The following is a 27419-nucleotide window of genomic DNA, read 5'->3' as shown; positions in this document are numbered from 1 at the left end:
CACTACAGGCCGATCCAACTTTGATGTAATGTGCTTAAAACAAATCAAAATGAGGCTCATTAGTGTGTGTGGCCTCCACGTGCCTGTATGACCTCCCTACAACGCCTGGGCATGCTCCTGATGAGGTGGCGGACGGTCTCCTGAGAGATCTCCTCCCAGACCTGGACTAAAGCATCCGCCAACTCCTGGACAGTCTGTGGTGCAACAAGGCGTTGGTGGATGGAGCAAGACATGATGTCCCAGATGTGCTCAATTGGATTCAGGTCTGGGGAACGGGCGGGCCAGTCCATAGCATCAATGCCTTCCTCTTGCAGGAACTGCTGACACACTCCAGCCACATGAGGTCTAGCACTGTCTTGCATTAGGAGGAACCCAGGGCCAACCGCACCAGCATACGGTCTCACAAGGGGTCTGAGGATCTCATCTCAGTACCTAATGGCAGTCAGGCTACCTCTGGCGAGCACATGGGGGGCTGTGCGTCCCCCAAAGAAATGCCACCCCACACCATTACTGACCCACCGCCAAACTGGTCATGCTGGAGGATTTTGCAGGCAGCAGAACGTTCTCCACACCGTCTCCAGACTCTGTCACATGTGCTCAGTGTGAACCTGCTTTCATCTGTGAAGAGCACAGGGTGCCAGTGGCGAATTTGCCAATCTTGGTGTTCTCTGCCAAATTCCAAACATCCTGCATGGTGCTGGGCTGTTAGCACAACCCCCACCTGTGGACGTCGGGCCCTCATACCACCCTCATGGAGTCTGTTTCTGACCGTTTGAGCAGACACATGCACATTTTCGGCCTGCTGGAGGTCATTCTGCAGGGCTCTGGCTGTGCTCCTCCTGCTCCTCCTTGCACAAAGGCGGAGGTAGCGGTCCTGCTGCTGGCTTGTTGCCCTCCTACGGCCTCCTCCACGTCTCCTGATGTACTGGCCTGTCTCCTGGTAGTGCCTCCATGCTCTGGACACTACGCTGACAGACACAGCAAACCTTCTTGCCACAGCTCGCATTGATGTGCCATCCTGGATGAGCTGCACTACCTGAGCCACTTGTGTAGGTTGTAGACTCCGTCTCATGCTACCACTAGAGTGAAAGCACCGCCAGCATTCAAAAGTGACCAAAACATCAGCCAGGAAGCATAGGAACTGAGAAGTGTTCCCTTTATTTTTTTGAGCAGTGGATATTGTATTCACAGAACAAAAGTTACAAATTAAGTATACTCAAAATAGTAGGTATTCACAGTATTTCACAAAAAATGCTTCATTTTTGTGTGTGCTATTGCTAGACACGATTGTCTCGCAATGCAAAAAAGAAATGGAAGAGCTGCTCACAGCTGCAAAACATTAAAACAAATTGCAGATGGTGGTGAGAAAGCTGGAGGAAGATCTTGGAAAACAAACATAATAAGTCTTAAATCTTTGGATAATTTGTAACAGTGGTCCTAGTTGGACTGATGTTTGTGTGCACGTTACGACCTTTTTCATGACATTCTGACATAAGTACAGGTATAACTAATTAATTATGGCTGCATTCCACTTAGGTATACAAGATCCATGCACATGCAAGTTCACTGTCCTGGATTACTGGGGTCCCTGAATGGAACAGAGCCACCTTTTAAGTTATTAGGTACACCTGTGTTTTTCCTTCAGTAACCAGTTAAAATGTCTGCTGTGAAAAAGGTTTGACATTGCCTCTTTGTACAAAACGGTGAAGTACATTGATATCTTGTATACTATCTGCAAAAGCAGTACACTATGACAACATATAGTACATACAACATACGATATTACAGATAGAATAGTATGGAAGTGGGACACAGTACAGAATGTTCTGAGTTCTAATGATGACGAATTGTGGTTGTCATTTAAAAAAAAAATTCCATAGCAAAGTGGCTCCCAACTGGTCTAGCCATATTCCTTCTTAGTCATTAGTTCAAGTTGCAGACATAAGCTATAAGTAAGTTATTATTATTATAAACAACATTGGCTTACAACACAGTGGAATAAAGCATATTGCATGAAGAAAGTGTAATTGCTTAAAACTCAGTAAACTAATACTGCAACCAAAAAGTGCATATTATGGCTTAAAAGGCACAGCGTGTTTATAGGCCAAATAATACCAAACACAGGGCAATAACATATTTGCTTGCTGCGGGGTATAGAGAAAAAACAGGTTGGCTTAATAAATAAGGTTCCTATTTATACAGGCTTAAGGTCTGTATGCCTTTTCAATTAGTTTATTTTAAAGAAAGGAAAACATGCACACATACATAGCAGATGCTCAAATGCTGGTCTAGAAGCAAATTACAGGCAAGTGTGGGATGTTTTTTGCTGTTTCTAAGAGTCTCAACGTCAGGGTGATGTTTGACAAAGCAACTCTTATGGTCGTGTTTAGCTAAGCTACCTTGTTGCTCTGCATCGTGGCGCTTTCCACATCTACTCCAAAAGGAATGTGTATCCACTCATCATCTCTGTTTTTCTCAGGAATATAGTTGTTAAATCGGCCCTGCAGTTTGGTGAGATGTGCCATTAGAGCTTTTGTCAGAGCATTTCTCCCTGAGATGTCCAGTTGTTGCATCTCATGGGAAATGCTGGGAAACATGTCCAATCTTTCTGTGGAAACGTGACCTGCCCACGATACAATCTTTGTTTTGAAAGCTATTTTCAGTCTGTTCAAAAATATTGCCCCCCTTTGCAGAGACACATTCAAAATGTTTAAACACATCCTCGAGATATGCCACTTGTGCAAGCCACACCACATTCTGAAAGGAAAGTTGCAATCTCCGTTTTAAGCTCATACGTATGTGAGACTACTGGAGTGGGAGTTGTGTTTAGCAGTGTTGTAGAGATGGCAAGCTTTCACAGTCAAGTAGCCGTCCGTTAGACACTCTACAACAATAAATGATACTTTTCATAAATTCACTGTACTTTAACTTTTTTTTTTACATGAACTTGACACAGTCACGATTCATTTGGGTCCATTCAGAATGGGTCCGCGATACCACCAGTTTTCTAAATGTCCTCCAAATTAAACATAAAATAAATCGATTGTCTGTGTCCTCTAGAACAACGCATATAAAGGTTTTCTACTCTGACGCCTCTATCTGCTTGATACCATCATTTGATTGTGCCTTCCAAAACCGTTACTAGCCATGGCTCTAACAATCACTGTTGAAAAAAAGCTATTTTGTGAGGTGTCAGCGCCATGGTTAAGATTTGATTAGGTTTAGGCACAAAACGATTTTATGTTTAGGTAAATATCATGGTTTGAACCTGACTTCTTCCTTTGCTCCTGTCATAATTATTACAGCCACCAGAGGGCTTAGTCAAATGTTTTAGAACACCCCCATGTGTCTAGTTTGTATTTAAATGTAAGTAGTTCTTCACTTAAAGTGGTCATATAATGCTCATTTTTAGGTTCATAATTTTATAATAGGTTTACATGGTGTTATTTTCAAAAAACACATGCATCTCATGGTTAGGCGAGCATTATGACGAGTGTTAAAAGTGACAGATAGTTTACGGAAGTAAAGGCTGGACTAGAGTCGAGCTGTGGGAGATGGTAACTCCCTTTGGGGTGGACTTTGGGCTTTTTCATTTTGCAAACCTATTATATGCATAAAAAAAGATATATAACACAACAAAGGAAAGGAAAAAAGGCAAAAAGCATAAAATGACCTCTTTAAATGATACAAAAGTAGTCCATTATTTAACTGTAGGATCAACCAAGACTAACTGGTCTATCTTCCTTCATTAATAATATATAATATTGTACAAATAAAGCTTCTGAGGGTGTATTAACACAGGCTGTTCCAACTTATTTACCAATTGGGCTGCAGAAATTTGTTTTTGCATTAACCTTCTAGGCAGAAGTTGTAACTCATTACGATGTTGAAAAATTGTATATCTCTGAAATTTTAAATATTTCTCAGTTTTGCTGACTTAAACTTTGTCTTTACCTTCTTTAGTTATTTTGCCACAATGGAAGTAAATGAAGCCCTGAAAGTTGATTTGAATTTCTACAATTGTCACAATTTGTAAACACCTTGGAACAGCCTGTGTTAATACACCCTCAGAAGCTTTATTTGTACAATATTGCAACTAAATATGCAATTAATGAAGGAAGACAAACCAGTTGGTTATTAGTTAATCCTACAGTGAAATAATGAACTGAATTTAATTGTTAATTTTATATCTGAAAATGTCTGTTTTGGTGAAGTAAACGTTGTTTTGAGCTTTGGCAGTTTGCTGCTTGCTTTTGTACAATTTAAGAGTTTATTAGTTAAATATAAACTAGAAAAATTGGGGTGTTCTGAAACTTTGACCTGTAGTGAGGGCAATCTCAAATTTTCCGAGTTTCCAGACTTTTATTATATAACAGAAGCTTGTGCTGACAGATGCCAATTAATCTGTGACTTTGGAATGCCCCCTGCTAATAATCTGCACAAAGAACACTTTCAAAGATTTAATACTTATTGTTAGTGCTTTTTTTAAATGTTTTAGTGTTTATTTAATCTTTGGTTTTATAACTAATATGTTCTCAGATCATCCTGTGGCTGTCTCATTATCTGCAATCAATGCATTTAGTGGACACCCCAGTGTTTTTTCGTTATAAATAGATGATAGTATTGTAGAATAGATGGTGTTTAGGTACACTGAATGAAAACTCCATTTCAGATCTGTTTCTCTCACACCCACTCTCTTCTTCTCTGCCAGCCTTCCACTGATAGGTGGGTGTTGGGAAGATGTACACAGCTGAAGGTTTTGTCTCTCACAGTTTTTCAACTGAGGAAGTGATGACTTCACACATCATTGCACCAGTCAATAATATAAATTGATAAATCAGTCTTTGCCTCCATTGGGCCACCATTTTGTGATGATGATGATAAAAGCAGATACCAATTGATCCTTAACTCTTTAAGAGTTAGTTATACCTGTGAGTGATATTGAGACATGCTTCACACCTCATTCATTGCACAAGCAAACACACATTGCTGCAGTTGTTTGTCTTGATATGAACTTATCCAAATACCAATCAGTTTCTGGGCTGAGCTGCTGCAAGCCACAACTTGTGTGTTTGTGTGTGTGTGCGTCCCTGTTCCGCAATAAAAATGCAGGTATGCAGGGTGATGCAGATGCTGTTTCGCATTAGACATTTGCTGACTTTCAGCAGAAGCAGGGTATTGAGTTACTATCTATGTACAGTACATACAGTAAGATTGTTCCTTAGGTTGAGCTTATATTGCCTTGGATGTCCAGGTAAGAAACACACACACACTCAAACACAGAGCACAGTCAGTGAGGTGAAGCTGCTGATCTGTAGGCTAAGAAATGGATAAGTAGTAATGAAGGTTAAAACAACACACAAAGGAAGACTATTGATTGTTTGCAGGGGAAGAAGAAGAGAAACAAGGCTTGCCTGCATGAGTTGAGCCAAATTACTCTTCTGCAGTGTTATCCATCCTGTAATTTGGCTGGCACAAGTTGTCAGTACATCATTATTCTATCAGCTCGACTGATGTTTTTCCTACATGGTTCCTGTGCAGTATAGAAAAGTATGGAATTTGATTTTAGTAAATTCCTAGACTGGAAAAGTATGGGAAAAAAATTCCATTTCTATTCTGTTGTCTAATATATACAATTCAGAATTTCTAAATATAAAGTCATCATACAAGTGGTGTTTTTCATGACTTTTGGAGCGGGCAACCATGGCTGCCAAATTGTTTACCACTAATGAGAGAGGTCGGGCCACAGCGAGCTTAATGTAGTCGAAAGAAGGTTAAGATGTATGGTGTGCTACTGAACTTATCTCCCATTGCTGAGCTGCCTCTGCACCATACGGTTAATTATGAATCAGTATCATTAAGAGTTTTACAATATTACCAATCTTACCGACTACTTATCTATACGGTACTTTAATGGAATTCTTATTGCTTCTTTTTGTTACTTTTTTAAGAGGAAAAAAAGGAAACAAATCAAGAACAGAATTAGCATTGCTTTATTTTCTGAAATATAAAATAAACTATTATTTACAGCAAAAGAAAAAGGTTTGAACAAATCACTATTATAGAATGTTGTGATGATGGACAAAGAAAATAAACGGTTAACTGCAGAAGAAAATACAATGGTATAGACACTTTAACAGAAAAGAAGCAAAATCTTTAAATGGGTGATTGAATTTATGAACCACCCATAGCTAAACTATCAGCTGGCTAATAGTTACTTTTAATCATGAGCCCATGTTCGCATAATTTAGTTAACTCTGTGTTTCGGCTTTAAGGCTGCTAGCATACGTAGGGTAAATGGGTAATCTTTTCTGCATAAGGAAAGCAAACCTTTGTGGCTGTGTTCGTCATTTCCATGGAAACAGTGCACAAACAAGGCTTATTTAACAGGTTTAGGGAAAATAATATGATTATCAGTAGCAAAGATAAGTTTACTTACTTACGGAGTGTGGACTGGGCAGCCACAATCATTTGGCATTAATTGATTTGTATGAACTTCAGCAACTAACTACAATCTTCTGGTAATGTTTTGGCAACATAATGGCATACAGAGTCAGAATGTGATATGCAAGTTAACAGTTAGGTTTTAAAGCTATTTATTTACATAAAAATCATCTAGCTAGTTGAACTCAGGTGTCAGAAATGGTCTGAAAAATCTACAGAAATCTGGAAATTAGTCAGGAAAAGTATGGAATTTTGAAATGGAAAAGGTGTAGGAACCCTGTCTTTCTGTTTAACTGAAATACGTTTTGTTTAATATTCCATGTAACTTTCCTTCTGCCCTCTCCTCAAACCTTTGTTGCTGCATGCACATAAACATCAACTCTACCTCTGTAGTGCTTTTCTGTCTAGACAAACTCACACACACCCCTGCTGATTTGATTCTGGTGTTTATCAGCTGCACGCTGTAACCTCACTCTCCCGATAGCCAAAGACACTTAGCCACCAAAAAACTGGGAGAGATGCTTGCGCTGGGGCTCTCTGTTACCATAGCGACCAACAGGCTCACCTGTTGCCAATGGTTCTCGTCTTTAAAAAGAGGACTGCAATAGAAATGCACGGCAGGGCTGAGAAAAGCACATAGACGGAAGTGTTAATAAAAAATAAAATATTTTAACTTATCCATGCCTTCATTGTGCTGTCAAAATGTATGATTTGTTTGTGGTAATCCCACTTACTAATGTTACAGTGCTTTGATTATCTACACAAATGCTCCCTGTGTGATTAATCTGACCCAAGTGTATATTGTTAATAGTAAGTCTAACATAATTTATAATTGAAGGATTTTTTTTTAGCAGTTAAAATGTAATAACTATGATGACTAATATGATTATAGTCAAATGTACCAATGACCTAGAAGACAAAAAAAAGGCAAAAAAAGTGAGGAAAAAGGTCAACTGTGTATTTACACTAATCTTTTAAGGCTCGTGGAGACTACATGACTTTCAGCGTCGGCCGATCGCCGTGCTGTTCAGATTCACAACTTGTGTCTTGAAGTGGTGGTGTCCACACTACATGACGGGGGCACACAATACATGAGCTGATAACGTCTGTGTCACCCGATGGCTGGTCTCCAAACCACATTTTGTCAAGAAAACGAGAGTTACGAATGTAACTACGGTTCTATGAATTCTAGATGACCGCCAGACGGCGGTGCAGTAGCACTGGATGTCTCCATCTCGGATTTGCGCAGGTCGAGTAATTATACCAACAAAGTCACCTGTGACCATACGATGATGTAGGGCGCACGCCCCAGTATAAAAAACCTCACGTCATCACGCAATCTGTTCCTACAGAATCTTCTTGCCCAGATTCCGAGGGACAGACAACTCTGGCGGCCATCCAGAATTCATAGAACCGTAGTTACATTCGTAACTCTCGTTATATTTCATTCTTCCTGACCGCCAGACAGCGGTGCAGTAGCACTTGATGACTTATACCAGCAAGGTCACGAGGAATGCTTACCGTGCTAAGGAGTGGAAGCAGTTGACAGGACGGCTGCTGCCACCGCCTGGGGAGCAGCCACATTTACCCGGTAATGGCGAGCGAAGGTACATGAAGACTCCCAGCTTGCGGCAGTACAGATGTCATGCAGAGAGACCCCTCTCAGGGCCGCCCAGGATGTGGACACTACTCCAAGTAGAGTGACACTTTACCTTACTAGGTGCCAGCAGGCCCTGCGACCTATAAGCGTGCAGACCATGGACTGAGAAGGCAGAGGGCTGCGGCACTAGAAGGTGCTGGCGCCACAGGAGCGTCATCCAGCCCCAGGCATGCTAAAGCCATGCGAATCACTGGTTTTAGTGAGGACTTGCCGGCCTCCGACCCAAATAATGGTCCCCCATCAGATCCCCGAGAAAAAACCTCAGAAGCCCGGGAGAGCGTGTCCCCCTCCTCATCTTGCCCTTCTTCCCCTCTATCTGTAAACAAACTGCAGGAGGCTGCAGTCGATAGCACATCATCCTCTTGAGGAGAGTCCCTTGTGACGGAGTTCACTGGGAGCTGGCCCCCAATTATCAGGCTGAAGATTAAGCAAAAGATCCTTAATCTGGGCAAACTCAGATCAGAGTCCATCAACCTTAAGAGCCAAGGAGTCCACCTTCCTTGATTTCTTAGGTGGGCCGTGAGACCGCCCTGCGACTGCGGGCCGCAGATGCTATAGGGTTTGCAACCACACTATCGGGTGGCAGACTAGTATCACCGCCTAGCTGTGCAAGTCTAGCCCTTCTCACTGACTGTGGCATAAACCTACAGTTCATACACGGATTGTCGGAGACCCCTGCCTTGAGGTGGTCATGGTATAATTACTCGACCTGCGCAAATGCGAGATGGAGACATCCAGTGCTACTGCACCGCCGTCTGGCGGTCAGGAAGAATGAAATGGAACACACGTGAAAATTGAAACGGGAAAAGACACACACGAAATAGCTGTTTTATTGTAAATATAGAAATTATAAAGACAAACTATATGGGTGAAAGAATGGATTAGCACACGCAGGTAGCAGGGATCATATGTGCTACAGAGAGAGCTGGAGGTGAGTAAAAAGTGTTTTGCAGAGAAAAAGTAGCTGCCTGCTGTAATTGCCTGAATGTGGATGTCGAGTTGGGGAGCCGTTTTGATGCTTCTTTGAGTAGTTCACACATAACGACTGGTGACCACCGATTGATCTCTGATTTACCCCTGATCACAGCCTGACGGTCGCCAAGCTCATCGACCAGCAAATCGGGCTTAAAATCGTGTAGTGTGAGCTAGGCTTCAGACACTTAGTCCTGTTTATCCTGTAAAATGTTGAGGATTAGTCATAACTAAAGAGCTGTCAGCTTGTGTAGGAAATAACGACAATTTCACTTAATATAACTCTTGAGAATGAGTCATGTTTTCAACCCTCGTCACCGGAATAATGTTAATTGGTGTTTTGTTTAAAAGCAGCAGACCGTTAAGGTGGATTAAAACACAACATTCACATTCTAAATTATGTGAAATAGCTCTCTGTTTAATATTCCACTTTCTCCCACTTTTATTCCTCCACAGTTAGAGGAGCTCCAGCATCTCCTGTTTTAATCACTGTGAATGTTTGCAGTTGGTCACTCAAAGGGACTTTTACAGACTTATATATGTCTCATTACATTATGTAATTGTATCATATGGAAATGTGGCTGGATGTTTCGAGGACAGTCATGAAGTTCTAGCTAAAACAGGCTGACAACATAGACTGTGTATGTGTTTGTGGAGTGAGGAGGTGGCAGGCAGCAAGACTATGCGGTCAAATGACAAGATTGTAAATTCAGTGTGTGTGCGGGGCAGTGGGAGTACATGCAATTATTCAAGCAACAGTTTTGATTACAAGACTGTAGAGTTTGCATTCATGTGAGTGTGGACAAACTAGGTCTGGCCTGGTACACAATCTTAACACACAATGACAGGAAACAGAGTTTTTCAGCCATTTAGAAAATATAAGCAGAATAGTATGATTTATTATATTTTAATCAGCAGATGACTGGAAAACAAAATCAGATCCTCAGAAGCCTCTTGCAGGTAATCTTTACCTGCTTATGGAATATTATACATTAAATTAAAGACCATACTGGCAGTTCTGCATGTTCTATCCAATTACAAACAAATTGTAGCTACAGTACACTTTAAATTAGTGCTAGCCATGTTGTTGTGTTTTAGAAACACAACGACTCCAGTTCATCATAAAAATCCACGAACATACTGTAGCGTCCCTCAAATGAGAAGATAGCTGGTTTGCTCGTTCTTTATTTCTGAACAAAATACAGGCTACTGTGGGCCGTAGCCAACGCCAAAAAAAACTCTGCCGTCACCCAACGGTACGCGCTAGCTTCAACTCCCCAACTCGCTCCTCACACACACCCTCCCTTCGGCCTAGCAGGAACAATAACTACCATCCTCTTAACTCTCTGCCAATCACAGGTCAGAACACAGTTGATTGACAGGCTTCTAAACATATCACACATTACTCACAAGCAAAACACATTCACTGACATCCTGGAACATTGGAAAACACAGACATTTGACATTTCAAAATGTCAGTGTTTCGCGCATTCCTTATATTTGATTGTCCATACTGTAATTTTATGTAGGTCTATACTTTACACATGACATCTATTACATGTCTCTGTTGCTCTTCCTGAGGTTTCTTTCACCTCTGCTAATAATTCTTACTCCATAAATGCGGCATTTAGTTTTAGTCACACTGTGCAAGACACTTTATTTGTGAAGCTATAAATAAATAAGAGCAGGGCTGTTCCCCAAGGAGCTAAGCTACAACCTGAATCTCCCTGGAACATATTGTTTCTCTTTTGCTACAGTCTTGTATTGAGTTGAAGATTTATCATTATGAGTTTGAGAGCGTCAGTGCTCTGGTGAAGTGTAATAAATAATCATGGCAGAGTAAGAATAAGTAATGCACCTCTTGTTTTGCATCTAGTGTCATGCGGACTACATCTTTATAACACGCAAGACAATTGTTGTGCCCTCAGGTGTACCTTGTTTGCAGATGTTAACATAAGCATTCACAAACTGACAGGCGAGTAGTCAAGCAGACGCACACACACAAACACTAATATGGAGAATCAAAAGAAGCTTTCAGTGGCTTTTCTTTCAACCCACTGCACCCAGACAGTGAGTGGGCCTCTGAAAGCATTCCCTCAAAAACAAACGTCTGCCCCCATGAGTTCATGCATACATGCACAAGTTCAGACACATGAACACACACTTTTGCACCCAGACAGTGAAGAAGTTGTAAAATCCAAGTCAAGAGTTCTTTTATTTTTCCCTTGGAGAAAAAATAACTGTTTTGCAGTAGTTGTTGTTGTTTTTTTAGCCCCGTTGCTTTTGTCTCTCTGTTCTGTACTAAACATTTTGCTCTTTCACTTCTAAATATTATTGTGTGCCTTGTTTGTACAGTGAGTGTAAATTTCTGATTTCTGGTCTTGTTTTTCTGGAGTAAATTAATTGGTGTGTATTGTTGTTGTGAAAGAACCATTTTATGCAAAACAATTTAATCCTAATCAGTCTATGTTTTTGTGTGTGTCCTCCTTGCAGACGACGGGCCATACCAGCAAGATCCGCCTCCTCCTCCCCTCTGCTCTTCCTCAACATCCAAGGCTCTGTTGGAGGAGCGCAGGAAGAGCCACATCCCAGAGGAGTTTGCAGGCCTCCTTCATGGATCGTCCCCAGCTTGTGAAACCCCTGATACGCCTTACCATCTTTACAGCCCCAAACCGCGCAAATATGCCTCTACGGACGTCCAGAGCAGTCTGCTGCAGACCCCGGAGTTCAGCATCGTGATCGGAGGGGGACCCACTCAGGTCTTCTCCAGGACAGGGAGCGAGTCGTTGCCTCTGACGACTGCCAACGACCCTCAGAAGCCACAGGTGGTGTACCGGACTATCTTCCATACTAGGGTCAACCAGGACCAGGCCCATCCCAGGAACTGTGAACAGGTGGAGCCACCTCGTGGGTGGTCTACGCTGGGTGGCCCACCCTCATCCTATTCTGGTCAAAACGGAGGAGTTCCAGAGTTACGTGGGATCCAGACAGGAGGTGTGCCCAAGGGCAGCTCATCGGGTGCTGGCTACGAAGAGAGGGCTTGCACCCTGGGGAGGATGAGGTCCATGCCCCGCAGTGTTTTGGACCTGCAGCTGTCCAAGTCTCTGTCCAAGTCTGATTCCAACCTGGTAGCTGTTTCTCCCATACAGGTAAGTTGTTGCTAACATGTCTCAACTTATATTTTCAATCTTCTTTTTTTAATTCTCATCTAAAATGACTCATTGTATGTGCAATCAAAGCCTTCACGATAGCATGATTTATAAAATAGAGCCCAGCATTTATTATGAAGGCAAGTTTAAACTTTAACATTCTTCTATTCATTGATACTGCCTCGCTCTTCATTTATGTAAGAGGTCAAGGATAACCATAGAAGTCTCTTTTATTAAAAGTTTTAAAAAGTTTTTCTTTTTAGAAAAGTTTAGGCCAGCGCAGAGATTTCAGTTAGCAATGAAAGCAAACGCATGTATTGTAAATATTCAGTTGTATAAATTATGCAGCGGTGGAGGTAGTTTGCATCTTGCTGTATCATGCAGAGTGACTTCAGAAACAGCACAGAAACCATTCCAACCAATTAGATAACTCACTAATCTGGGCCACAGTGCTCCCTGCTGTGCAGCACATTTTATAAGACTTCTTCTCTAATTCATAGTAAATAAATCATACTGTCTGTTTGATCAAAAATGCTACATTATACATGAAACACTGAAAGGACTTGGTTATTCTCTAAAGTGTTTTTAGTGCTAAGTTGTCCGTATTTTTAAGGTTAAATTATTTGGCAACCTTTGCACCTCATTGTCTGTAAAAAACAAAAACAAATTATTGTTTTGTCTTGTCCAGGAGGAGCACAGCTGGGGGTCTGGATCTCGTGGTCAGGGGCCAGGAAGTCCCAGCCCAGGAGAGGGTGCCAGCCCAGGGGGAAGACTGGAGAGAACACCCTCCTTCACTGCTGAATGGGAAGAGGTAAGAAGAGGTTTTCCCAGACATGTACAGCTTATTATCTTATTATCAGATGTTTAGGATCAATTATATCAATATATAATATCAAGATATTAAATGGGGAGGAAATAGGTCACTCTTACACACAAAATGTAAAATAAATGCAACATCTTTTCACCACTCAGTTTACCCTTTACTGTGACACTACATGTATTTCCTCAGTAAAATGTATGAAAGCCAGCATGCTTTTTCAAGTGAAGCCTCTCTGCTGGGGGCAGTCGAAAGCTCTGCATCCACAGCTGTGAGCTGCTTCAGTTTTTCCTCCCTTTGAAATTCACTCGCAGAAGGAGACCCAGTGCTAATTGAACATGCTCCCACATTGATTTTCTTCTGTAACTACCACTGGAGCTGCAAGGAAGACCAGATATAAGCGAGAAAGCAGGCTCTCTTATAGAGAGTGGAGAGTGAAGGTTGAGGGTGCTGTGTGTTTTGGTCTCAGTATGTTTGTGCCTGGGGCTTCGTCGATATTAAAGGGTCTGACACAGATGCGATCTATTGACTGGTCACCGCTGTTTGAGCTCTCCCCTTTATGAACTCTTTGGGTCATAGACACATTAGCTTCTGCTGACTGACATCATTGACACCACAGACGACACACTTTCGCAAGCTTATGCTTAAAAATGAAGAATCTCATACCATTTTTTTTTTTATTATGGGCATGACTTAATTAGTCTCTCTATTTTTAAAATACTGCTAATGTGTGTGAGTTAAAGTACATTTGTGCATACCTGTCCACATTTGCATGTACATGTTCATTAGTTCCCCAACACAGCTCTCAACATGCTGATGGTGATGAATTACCATATGGAATTTCCCATAATTCTGAGCAATTAAGGTGACCTTTCCTGTTTAATTGCATGCTACGGGAGAATGAGATAAGATGGCTTCAGGGAAACTGGAGTGATATATGGGGATTTCAGAGGAAAAAATAACAAAGTTGCTGTACTTGCATCACATGCTCAGGAAAGAGTTAGCGAGATGTGAGTCACGAGTGATGTCCCACAAGAGTCAGTGATACGAAGATATCCATACTCATCAGTGCCTCAGGCATAATTAAAGTAGTTTCTGTATGTTACAAATTTGTCCTTTAATCTGACTTTACCTTGAAAATAGCTGATGTGTTGGGTTGTTTGTGCTTATTTGGATGGTAATTAACAGCCTGTGGTGAATTTTTATACTTGATCTATTCAGAAAGAAGGTTTTTTTTCCTAACCAAAGACTGGTCTAGAAGGATTATTCTAGTATATAACACATTGGGTCTTATATTTGTTTGTTCTCTCTTTCCTAATAAATGGTAGTCACCCAGCCAATTATGAGGCAAGGAACATGAGCAGGCAGACGATCATGCAAGTTTTAAACAAACCCGTTATCTAACTTTATTGTTGTGATGTTGCTGTATTCCCAGACCTTTGCTCAGTACAGTGTTATTGTAATTAATAGCCAAATGAAAGCCAAAACATCTTGTAATAAACCCAACTTATTCTCTATAATCTATAGGTTCCAGACTAGGTACATGTGAGTTTGCGCTTTGTGTGCAGGGATGTGCAGAAATTGCTTCCTGTTTATTCAGCTACTAAGATAAGGCCACGTTCCTGGTCACCCAGCTTGTAAAGGCTGCTTGCATTTGTCAGGCCTGGCCCTTTGAAACACTGGACTCAGATTGGTCACAGCAAGGCCTGTTTTCTCTGCCCTGTGGTGAGCCAGAGGTCCTGACAGGTGGATGGATGTGCAGGCTGCATAGATCAGTGGTTAGCAGCAGGTCCAAGGTCAGGGATGTCCGGTCGACAGCCAGCAGCCAAACTAATGAAGCCACTGTAGCTCCCTCCAATCCAGTCTTCCTCTTCCTTTATCTTTCCTCTGCTCTGCCTTTAGGTTTCCTGCTAACACATCTTTTTCCCCCTCTGCTCCTCCGTGCTATTTCAATTCACAGAGGGAATGACTGACATTTCAGCACGCTGGCTGGCGTAATGATCATGTTATGTGACACTTGAATCCAGAAATAGGGGTTAGCCTTATTACTGGGAAATTACTTTCCTTTGCACATGCTGTACATCTCTCTAACTCTGGTTCTGTCTCTCTCTCTCTTGTTCAGATTGACAAGATCATGAGCTCTATTGGGGCAGGAATAGGCAGTGGACTGGACATCAAGGAAGACACCTCAGGTAAAATAAACACAAGTATTTATGTGTGAGCGTGAGTACAAAGTTCAGTGGGGAAAGACACCACGGGTGAACAACAATCCAGATGCTTTAATTATGCAATAAAGAGATTTTGGCATTGAGCCTGTTTGTTAAATTATAGGAGTAGATTTGTAGATAGCAGCCAACTGGAGATTCTCCAAGGACAGTGGCTTGCAACCTGGAGGCAACCTTGCAATAAATCCTGGGATAGTGAGAAAATGTACAGCACTGAAAAGCAGCAATTGCTACATTTGACGTTCCTCTGTTGCTTTTTCCTTGTGAAAGACTGGATAATATTACCTCTTTTGGCAAATTACTTTTAGATTAACTTGTTACTAACCCACTGACACATTTAAGTTTGTAAAAAATTACTTAATTCTAAGGGGTCACAAGCCTAAAATGTTAGGAACCACTGTCCAAGGGAGCCACAGACAGTTGACACTAGTGGCAGTCAGATGTGTGGGGGCAAACTTGTTACATTGACATTAGAGAGACAAAATGGGCAAGGTATTTAAACAGCCTTGAACCTAATTATTGACAGGAAGCTTGTTGAGTTCATTGATTAATAACTGAGAGGTGGAGCCCCATACAAATGACAAGTGACCTGCATTAAAAGCTTTATTTATTATAACCAATGGGATTGATTGCCAAAATAACACCAGAACGAACCTAAATTGTTTCCTGTAGTTTGTATGAGTGTTTTTTTGACTTTCTTGTGCATCAAATCCCTGTGTTTACCTTTTCTTTTTACCTTGAATCCTCCACTATACTTTGCTTTTTTACTGCGTTCATCCCCCTCTTCCTGTTTACTCCCCCATCCTCTGCCTCTTGATTCCCTCCCTTCTTTCTCTCCCCCTCTCTCTTTTCATCTATGAATGCAAAGCCTCTGCTAACCATGGTTACCACAGGGAGAAATCCTGTTTGTGCCAAACCAGCCCCCCCACCACCACTACCAACACACACATTAGCTACACCACACCACAGCACACCACACAAACACATACAGACACACACACGTACATATAGATACGGCTGCATACATACACTTAGCGTGGTGTGTGTGAGTGGAAGGGAGCTTCTTGCAGACAAAGAAGCTGGTGCTGTTGTGATGGCTATTATCAGCAGAGTGAGCCAGATATATGTAGAGAGAGCAGGGTGACGATCGACACCCTGAGAAAAGATAGAGACAGGAGGTAGACATAGGAAAGTGAGCGAGAGAGCGAGGCAGAGAGAGAGTGAGGGAATGAGGGAGGAGAGCAGCGCTCAGAGAAGGGAGAGAGAGGGAGAGAGAGAGGAGGCTGCAGAAGCATACAGATGAGTGGGAGTACTTGATAAAGAGAAATCCACAGCGCAGGCAGCTCTCGCTCTTCCTCTCTCTCTCTCTCTCTCACTCTCTCTCTCTTACACACACTCGCATACACACACATACACACACGCTCAAGGGAGCAGCCAAGCGAGCGCAACAGCTGAAAAAGAAAGCGGCTGCTGTTCTCTGCGCGACAAACACAGTCAGTCGCTTCTGCTTGCGGATCTATACCTCCAGTCCTATCAAACACCCATCTCTGGCAGGATTTAACCCCAGGACGGAAGGTCTTTTCTGGATACAACTTCAGCCTTCACTCCCTTCTCATCCTCCTTCTGGCTGGATTCAGAGAGGGCAGCATCTGGACGCCTTAACCTACCCTTTACCCGCTTGCACCCTTGCATGCTGACCCCCTCCCTCCTCACCATGCCTCTAGCCTAGCCTCCCCTTCCTCCTCCTTCTTTCTTCACCTCCCCCACCTATACCTGCCCCCTTTATCTCCTCCTCCTGCTGCCTTGCCAAAAGACTCCTCAAAAGCATGGCGGGCTCGTTTGACAGCCACTTTGCCCGCCATAACATGATGTGGCAGTGCCAGCTATCTCAGCCGGACTGCCGCTGCTACCGCGTGGACGGCTACTCCCTACTGAAGCGTTTGCCCCTCCACCCCCTCATAGGTCCCCGCTGCCCGCTGCAGTCCGTGGGCCAGTGGCTCGACTCCATTGGCCTGGTCCAGTATGAGAACCACCTGCTGGCAAATGGGTTTGACAACGTCCAGTTCATGGTGAGTGTTTTCACAAGTGTTTTTTTCCTCTTCCCTTGTCTTTTTTCGTGCTTTATATGTAATCTCTTTTCTCTGTTTGACCCACCTCCCTAAGCTATCTCTGCTCCCTTAGGTGTAGTTCATTATCTCTCATTTCTTTTGCATTGATAAGCGTGACTAGTTTTTTTTCTCCTTCACTCTGATTTATTTATTGGATTTCCACCTCTTTGTATCGTTTTCTCTTTCCGTCTCTCAATTTTTCCTTTCCCATCCTCACTGCCTCTCCCCACTGATGCCATGTGAGGTCCTCCTACGCACAGAAATCCTACGCCACATCTCCAACACCAAGCTGCAGACGTACAGATGGGTGACAAATTTAAAGAAAAACCAACATCAAGGGTCTTGGGTATGGAGTCAGGCCCATCACAAGCCTCGAGAACAGCTTCATTGCTCCTTGCCAAGTGTGGAGAACTCCATTGAAGGGATTAACACCATTCCTCCAAGATATTCCCTCATTTATAGATACTCAACCTTTATTTAATGACGTAAACTCATAGAGATCAAGATCTCTTCACCAATAGAAACCTGAGTACAGCAGATGGAAAGATAAACAAACAGTCAGATATAACCTCAGGACATAGAGCAGACATCACTAAACTGATTTGGAGTTTACATTATATAATTTGGTCTTATGGAGATGGTGGTAGAAAGCATTGTTTTGCACGTTGGTGTGTAACTCGGTTGAGATCTGGTGACTGTAAAAGCGGTAGAATTTTATTCGCATCATTTTCATACTCACCAAACCATTCAGTGAGCCCTGGTCCACGGAAGCATCTGCATTCTGAAATGGTTCTTCACTGTTTTATTCAGGTTTTTCCTTTAATATATCCCCCATCTGTACATGCTCATACTATTCTAAAAATGCATGTCAAAACCACACTTGTTTCATGGTTTATGCATGCACTTGCACATGAACACACATAGAAATACAACCACCTGTAGCCTGTGGATCAGGAGGCAGCCTGCTCCTTTATCTGATGGTTCCTTCATCTACAGTGACGTAGGAAGAGAGTCTCGCTGGATCATTTCGCATTCAGAAACTCTTCTCATGTTGCTGTGGGTGTGTGTGCGTGTGGGTTAAGTAAAACTTACAGTATGTCCGCAGGAAGAGAAGAGGGTATGTGAACAATGAAGTAAGAAATGAGGAGAAAGAGGGGAAGCGACGCGATGAAGCCAAATTGAGAGAAACTGCAGCAGAGGCAGAAAGATGAGACAAATCAGAGCGATGCTGACTGGATGAGTTGCAGATTGTCACTGCTGGGGGGGGAAAGCTTGTATCTCCAAAACAGCAACTTTTCAGGGCCGGAGAGAAAAATGTTTTATCAAGGGTTATCCAAAGGGTTTCAAAAGCAAAGTACTAATCGTACTTGTTATACTACTATATTATACAACTTATTATTGTAAAATTATACAAATTTGACTTCATCACTCTGAGGAGAGAGAGAGAAGGCAGTTAAATGTTTTTCCCAACATGAGGTCTACTAACAATGAACGTAGGCATTTGTATATGAGGGCTTTCTGGTCCTTCACTGAGTGTGACCTGCATTTGTTTATTTGGTTACCCTGGCGACAGGAGGAAATCACAGTCTCCCCCCGTTTCTTTCTTGGTGTGTTTCTTCCACACGTGGTCAGTGTGTATCTTTTATATGTTTTTGGCCACACTTTACAAGCATCCTTAAGCATTTAATACATAGTAATTGGTTTGGGGGGTGAGCAGAAAGCTGCCATTTATTGTGTGTAGTGTGTGTGTGTGTGTGTGTGTGTGTGTGAGGACTCTCTTGCTCCTCCTGTTTGCTCATCTACATTTAAACATCTCAGATCTCTGCAGGGGCTGATTATCATTTTTCCATGTTTACCAGCTCTATACTGCTACTAACACACCAGCATACAGACCCCTCTCCTCCTTCCTGCTTCTCTTTTACTGTCCTCCATCATTATTCTTATTTTCCTCATGTCAGTTCAATTCAATAAAGCTTTTCTTGCCGTGATGGTTTGATGTTTTGAAGATGTGTTGCCAGAGCATATAAATAAACATAAAACAAATGAATTAAAAAGTGGTGCTATTTACAGTATATAAAGTGAAACACTGATATAAAATAACAAGATAACTGAAATAAGCAAGAAGAGAAATACAATGTATCATAAAAAGAAAGTGTACTACGTTATTTCTTCCTCATCAGTCATTGCAGAGTATATGGTAATGCCTCAAACATAAATCTTATCTTTAAAGATTCCTTATTCTTTGAGGTACAGGCTGTGATTGGTTGTAAAAAATAAACATTATTTACCCATAATCTGTGCTAGGTTATTTATTCCTCAATCCTTTGAATGTTGTATGCTTGCAGTATTTGCCTTATTTACCTAACCCATTTGACTTTACCCTTTTGACCAAATTCATTTGGACACAACTTAATTCTCTTGTCCACAACCGAAAACTTATCTAAATCAAAACTTAAAGCAGCCAAAATTAGATTATTATTTTGACACTTAGGGGCAACACATTTAACTGTAAGAACGTTGATAGAGTATTGCATTACTGTATAAAGTTGTTATGGCAGACATGTTAGCAAACGGTTGCCCCTTTGCGTACCTAGCAGACACAGAGCAACATTAGCAGGAGTCATGTTTCTCTCCACCCGACGAAAACAAGTCCAGTATTCACTCCCCTTTTCTGTTTTGGTTTCTAGTGATGCCTGACTTAAGTTGCTAAAAACTCCACTATATTCACAAGCTAGTCATTAAATTTATGTGTTTGTGTTTGGTGCAGGCCAGGTAGTGTACAAAGGGTTTATCAGAGCTATTTACTGAAAACCACTGCCTGCTGTTGGTGGAAACAACGCTGCTGAGAGCGGTGAGAGTGAAACAACAGTAAAGCTGCTAAACAAGCTAAAATTCTCCATAGAGCTGAGACAAGCTGCTGGTTAATGCAAGTGTGGCCCTTCAAATTACACTATACCCAGTGTTGATATTAAAACATAGATTAGTGCAGCTATAAATTCAGAAGTCAATTATTCAATTATTATTTATCAATTAACAAAATTCACAAATAATAATAATCAAATCGGTCCAACAACTGCCTCCCATTTAAACAAAATTAAACGTTTTTGCTATTGACAGAGATCACTTCTTCCAAATTCTGGCTGTCTCATATTGATTTAAAACAAAATTTTGTAGATGTCTTCAAAAATAACTTTTTTGTTGTTTGCTGTATATTTTCATTTGGTCGCATCTGTTTTCCTACGGTGGTAAGAGAGTGTATGAATCGAGGCAGGAATCCTTGCAGCAGCTGCGAGAGTGTCCAGGCAACAGTTAACATCACACACAGACTATTCACATAAGCAGTATTTTTTTGAGCTCAAAATATCTTTCCTTTATTAGTGATGTCCCCAGGTGCACCCTCCATTCATTTCTACTCCTTCCTCTTACACTGCCACACACATACATACCATCTTATCAGAGTATCAACATATTTTATGCTCATTTGCACCTACTTTATAGTCTTAACAGTTTTTGGCAGTACTTCTGAGAGACTCTGCTGAATTCTCTGCTCTCGTGGCCTCACCCCTCTTGTCTAAAAGTGTTTCTCAATAGCTCAGTTGTCTGTTATGCCTTTGGATATAATTAATATTGAAAAAAGCTAAGATGAAACAGCCTTGCAAACATCATGGTGACTTCAAAGTCCCTTTTGTGAATGGGCCTCTCTCCGGGTCTTTCTCTGTCTTAAAGTTTTTCCGGCATCGCAATTGCTGAGTGGAGTTTTTAACCTCGTTTTGTTGTTCGTGACTAAATAGGAAGACAGTTAATGTTTTCCGACCTTGGGAAATCTCAGTGGCTACCACAAATTGATATAAATGCAGTTGAGGCGCAGGCTACAGGGATTACATTGCTATTTGCAGCGCTCTGTCTTAATTGTTGGCTATGGATTCTTCAAGGAGAGGTTTGGGTCAAATTCATTTCAGCACCACTCAGTATGGGAAATCAAGTTAACTTGCAGATTCAACCTGAAACAAATATTTTTATTTTAGGGCCAGTTCAAGTTCATCTGTAGAATTGATTGGTTTGCAAATGAATTTGACATCCAGTCTTATCTGTATCAGTTTGACAGGCAGTTTGAAAGGCAATACACACTGTGCAGAAATGTATGCAGACACTCATACATACTCATAAACATGGACCAATCCAATCTACCATTACCATTTACTTCTAATGTCGGTCATTAGAGTGGGTGTGTCTGGTCACCTTAACCCAACCAGTAGAGGACAAGTGCTGCTAGACTGATGGACAAATGGCAAAGGGGCGGAGAGGTTGTCATGGAGACATCCTTTGATTTGAAGGGCACTGGATGGAGCCTAATCACACCCCATTTTAAATGAATGTATGTACATGTGTTTGTGTGAGAGAGAGGGAGGAGGAGAGCAGTAGACACTGGAGCTGAACAAAGAAAGTAGATTCATGTAGAGAGATGTTATTGTGATAACAAGACTAAATGCAGAAGCTGCAACACGGCACACAATTAGTCACGAACTTTGAGCCAGAACCAACATTTGCTTTCTAGCTGGTGTCTGTTAAGATACAAACAAAGCCTCATCTTGCACTTTGGCTTGCTAAACAGGCTTACAGGGAAAAGTGCCTGCTAATGTCAGTCTGCTGGCTAAACGGCTAGTCAGCTATATATACCTATTGCTAGTATATTTTGTCTCAAAAAGCAATTCAGCTACATTTGTTGATTTTTCTGGCCACCTGGCGCAAGCTGTGAACACAACAATGACATATTGTCACTTTACTAGGGCTGAACAAATAATCAAAATCTTATTGAAATTGCAATATAGCCTACTGCAATTTACAAATCACAGGAGTTGCAATATTTTTTAAAAGCAAAATGTGTGTCAAAATACTATTTTAAATTAAATATTGTTGTGCTGCAGAGATGTCCTGGCCTACACGTCATTTTCTAGAGACCTAAGAATACATCTATATTTGGTAAAGATCCTTGCAAAAAGTCACACCGTATAAAAATAATCATTCCCTCTAATATCACAAATCATATAGCAATAGCAATATTAGTCGAAATAATCGCAATTAGATATTTTTTCAAAATCGTTCATTTAGCAGACACAGGCAGCTGTTGCTGGTGGAAACTAAGATGAGAGTGATGAGACTAAAACAACAGTACCAGTTGCTGGCCATAAAACCAAAGCGATGAGCTTAAAGCGCTAGAGTCTGTAGAGTTATGGGGAACTTTAGCCGGGTAGCTGAGGCATTTCACATTATACACAGCTTGACCCATTGTTCATATAAAACATTGATTATTGCAGAGTGAAATTTTGTTTTGGGCCATCTGGCAAATGTAAGCCCAATATTTACTCTTTATTAGCTTTGTTTTTGTCTCCACCAACACTTAAAAAAAAATATCTAGCTAAGCTCTTTTAGCCTCTAAATGCTCCACTTTGTTCATCACTACGAGCGACACCATCACACATCATTTGGAAACTAGTAGAGGACAAGTGCTGGATATTAATCCATTTTTGACAATATTAATTAAAGCAGCTTTGGCAAAGAGGGATGTTTCCCTTAAAATGCATCCAATCAGGGATGCCTGTGATAGAAAGCAGTGTCTCAAGTTCTTGCATGTTCAGAACCACTTAACAGTGGATTTATGGGACTAGTCTGTAGCAATGAGCCCATTCACCTTGCTTAGTCCTCTTAACTGCAGTAACACTGTTGACACGCATCACTATCATCAAACACACCTCACTTAACATGGCACGCCAGTGTAGACCGAAATATGACTAGAATATGGAAGTGAAAGGAAGATGGGGAAGGAGGGTGATAGATAACCATGATTTGTTATAGCTCACTCGCGAGATAAATAATACAGAAACTCTCGTAAGCATCACATGAACCGTGACACCAAAACAAATATTGATGTGAGCGGTGAAAGAATTTCATGTAAAAAGTCTTTTATCATGATGCTTTATTTGGTTTCATGCAGCACAGTCAATTGAAAGAAAAATAGAAGCCAGTTGCCAAAGGTGGAGCTGGGTTGGGATTGTACACGAAATTAGAAAAATGAATGGGTTCACAGTACTGGATAGATAGTAGAAATGAAGAGATAAAGCATGATGCCGTGCGGCGTGTACTAAAGAAACAGCAGCTGATAAGAGCAGCCGTGAGGCTTGTGAAATTAATTTGACCCAACTCTTCCTCAGAGGGAGGAAACAACATTTGAAATGAAATATTGTTAATGCCCATATTTCATTCTAAGGTTGTTGTCCTCATAAAGGAATGTATTATCCTGGAAAAGAAATTCTTGTGAATATCAAACTGCCACCATGTTGGAGAAACGTAAGTCACTGCTTCTTTACGTATGCAATAAAAAAAGATAAATGTAACACCAATAAGTTTGTAAAGAACCCAAAATGAATTTGAATTACAGATTAAAAGTGAAAATGAGGACAGAAAGTAGAAGGTTTTATAACAAAATAATGAGGACAACTACTTTGATAGCAGAGCAGTGAAGAATGGTATAGAAATGACAGAGAAAAGGCGAGGGATGGAACAGAGAAAAGAGAAACATAGTGTAGGCCAAGCATGATTTGTAGTACTTGCTTAAGCCTTTTGGCAATAATAATGGCCTTCACTACCATCACTGAATATCAATTTCTGCTCCGTAATCTAGTGTTGCCTCAACCCCCTGCCGCTCTGCATGAATTTTAATTCCTGCGTTCATGGCGTTTGTGACCCACTGCGGCGCTGTTTTTAAGTGCTGTGGTTGGAGTATCACAAGCTAACCACAGGCCATGGCAATTTTATCAACACTGTGGATGCTAAACACCTTCTGCCACCAGCAAAATAGATTGGTAGTGTTTATACCAGTGCAGTATACCAATTGTTTGGGAATGTATCATACATATGCAAGATATGATAACTGTGTTTATTTCTACAATACAAAATAAACAATGCCGGGATTAGGAGGAAGAGATGTGCCTAGAAAACATTATTTGGTTTCTGCTGTTAATCTCATTTATCTGTTCTCGAGTAATATTGATGTCTGTGTGAAATCTATCCCCAGATCTATCATGGGCTCTTGATATGGGACAAACATTACGTTAAGACAGAAAGGGGGAACAGGGCAGGAATGGTGTGGAGGAACAACAAACTACTGCTGACAGCTAAATTGTATTTTCATCGTCATCGCGATATAAACATTTGCAATAAACACATTGCAAAAGACTGCCTGGGACACGATGAATGAGGAAACTACTAAAACATTTTTAGGGATGGGCATCGCGAGTAAAAAGCTAATACTTTATCAATATACCTGTTCAACAAGTATAAACGTATAAACCGGTAGAAAGTGATATTTTAATCTGCTGGAAGTGAATAACAGCAGGAGCAGGGAGGACAGAGGGCAGGAATAAGGACTGATACGGACTGATGTCTGAGTTCTTCATTCTTTCTAAACATCACCCAGTATTTTGATGTCCGGAATATGATTTATTTAATAGACATTTTAGATTTTTTCCTGGTCTCAGTGTATATAGTGACTTTGCTGTTGTAAACTTCAATGTTGCTTCTCTAAAAACATTTAGGTTATATTTAACATATTCAATTCTAATCCTGTAGTGGATTTAAAAACAACCAGTCAGCTAATATGCACATTTCAATATTTTTTTTATTTAACGCAATCATATTGTTATCGCAATACTGTTGTCTAACTAATAACTAATGTTATTGCACATCACAGATTTTCCTCACATGGTGCGGGCTTAGAACAAAACATTAAGGTACGCTTAGCTCTTTCTATCAGGATCCCAACAGAGAGCAATTAGTCATCCCATTGAATCCCCCCACCATTTACTCTGTGCTGACTCTGTGAGTCATTACTCTGCTGGGAAGTTGTAGCATGGTAACTCCAGTGCCAGCTTTGCTCTGCGCTCTATTCATCAGCCTGGGAGCTGATCTATGAACTGCACTCCTCTCACAGAGGCCCCGGCGTGCAGGTAGCTGAGGAGAATGTGGAAGGAATAAGTTTAACAACTGGATGAGCCCAATCAGTTGATGTTGAAAACTTTAATCAAAAACCAAACTTGGAAACAAACCGTGTGCATGGATTAATAAAATGAGATAATGGATTAATAGACCATGTGTTTGGTTTAGCAGTCTGTGTGCATGGATTAATAAACTGAGGTGGAGGAATACATTGGAAGAGCAGACTAAAGACGAATTAATGGAAACAGTAAGACTTTCAATATGGACCTTGTTGACTTTCAGAATAAAGGGGTGTTTGGGTGAGTGGCCTGCCCTGTCAAATAGTGCATTTGTGATGTATAGTGACACTACACTACCATGGTGCATCACAGTTGGGTACGGTCAAAATTAGACCATACCTCACCACACCCAGCTGTGATGGATGTGGTCAGACGTGACACCGACTTGTACCTTTCCATCTTCCAAAATCTGGCATGGAGTTGATCTTTTATGTATCCTGCAAAGTTTTCTTGTAAACAAACAAATTTATGTTTACATTGGGTGTTTCTTCATATGTATTCTTGCAGGATGCATTTACTCCCTCCTACAATATTTGCAAAGCTGACTTTTTTACAGTATTTTTAAATCTATATTGTTTACATCTATCCATCCTGTGGTTACTGCTACCAGCTGTTGATCAGTGGAATAGTCTGAAACTGGCGAGCTTATGTCTTTGCACAATTACTATGGTTTATTAATGCAAGAGCATGTGCTAAAACATATAGCATGGTTTAGCACTATATGCACTAGGGGTGGCAGAAATAATCAATTGTTAGATGCATCGCGATGCGGACGTGGAAGATTATGAATCGATTAACAAATGTCTAAAAATCGATTATTTAAATGTTAATTGATAACATAATGTTGGCGGAACGCAAAAGGCGGAACTTGCGGAAGTCCAGCGCCCGGACCATCTGTGGAGCACACACAACAGCCTGTATTCGGCATACCACCGCTCCGGAATGAATAACCCCCCTACTAAAATGTCACACAATCATTAATATCAGTGCGCAAATGATGATTTTAACTCGCACTCTGCGAGCATGGTGACACTCGACAGCAGTAAGTTTCTGTCTGGTAGTAAACGTGCAGTACGTTAATAAAAGTCTGTAGTTTCCCCAACTGCTGGAAAAGTGAAGGCGCTAGGTAACATCTCCCCTGTACAAGGACTTGCTCTGTCCCCCACACCAGACTCTGGACTTTAGGGACAGAGTCCCCACCCTCCGGAACTCATCCCCACAGAGATCTGAAATGCTCCCTGTCTGGACACTTTCAAAGATCTACTAAAAACCCAGCTCTTTACCAAGGCATTCAATCCTGAATTACTTTTTGTTGTTCTGTCACTGTAACTATGTGTAAAGCGTCCTTGGGTCCAATGAAAGGCGCAAAAAATATTTATTTATGTAATGTTAGCTAAATAAGTAACGTAAGTAATATTAATTATCAGCTATATGTCATTACTAACTAACTTACCACTCAAGTGATGAGAACATCTTGTACAAGCCTAGATTAAACTGGTGTATAGCTCTGTCCTGTACATATATTGTACATGCTGATTATTATTTTTCAGTTTTCAGAGGAGTCTGACAACTGGTTGTTAATGAAATGACAGATCATGGAGATGAGGTTAATAAAGTAAATTAGGGATGCAAACTAGTCATTTTAAGGTAATTACGAGATGTTTCTTTTGGATTTTAATGCTCAAATTAAATGCTTAGTAATTATCCAGGGATCCTGTATAGAAAAAATTATGCATCAAGATGCATCAATAATCGTTTTCTAATCGAATCGGAGCCCTCTGAATCGTAATCGAATTGTGAGATGCCCAGAGATTCCCACCCCTAATATGCACAGATTTCCACATCTGTATTTTTTCATACTATATGACTCCATGGGGCTCCATAAAACTTTAAAATCATCCTTGTGTTACTTTTTTGTGAGGTTTTCTGCCTTGTCCACGCATTCACAAGTTGGAGATGCACAATACAACCACAGTCTTAAGGACGAGCTCAG

At 41.1% G+C, this 27419-nt stretch overlaps 1 protein-coding gene across 6 annotated transcripts in view; it reads left to right on the top strand.

Moving 5' to 3' along the window:
- Positions 1–27419, top strand: part of anks1b (ankyrin repeat and sterile alpha motif domain containing 1B) — a 262630-nt gene that overhangs the window by 186348 nt on the left and 48863 nt on the right. For all 6 annotated transcript variants that reach the window (XM_046071972.1, XM_046071971.1, XM_046071973.1 and 3 more), the window contains 4 exons: positions 11570–12225; positions 12914–13036; positions 15165–15234; positions 17230–17336. In XM_046071972.1, the coding sequence (XP_045927928.1) occupies positions 11570–12225; positions 12914–13036; positions 15165–15234; positions 17230–17336 (956 nt within the window). The remainder of the gene's footprint in view (positions 1–11569; positions 12226–12913; positions 13037–15164; positions 15235–17229; positions 17337–27419) is intronic.

Source organism: Micropterus dolomieu, linkage group LG16, assembly GCF_021292245.1.
Source record: "Micropterus dolomieu isolate WLL.071019.BEF.003 ecotype Adirondacks linkage group LG16, ASM2129224v1, whole genome shotgun sequence".
Taxonomy (NCBI): domain Eukaryota; kingdom Metazoa; phylum Chordata; class Actinopteri; order Centrarchiformes; family Centrarchidae; genus Micropterus; species Micropterus dolomieu.
Note: the sequence above shows the minus strand (reverse complement) of the source record. Positions and strands in the feature narration are given on the sequence as shown.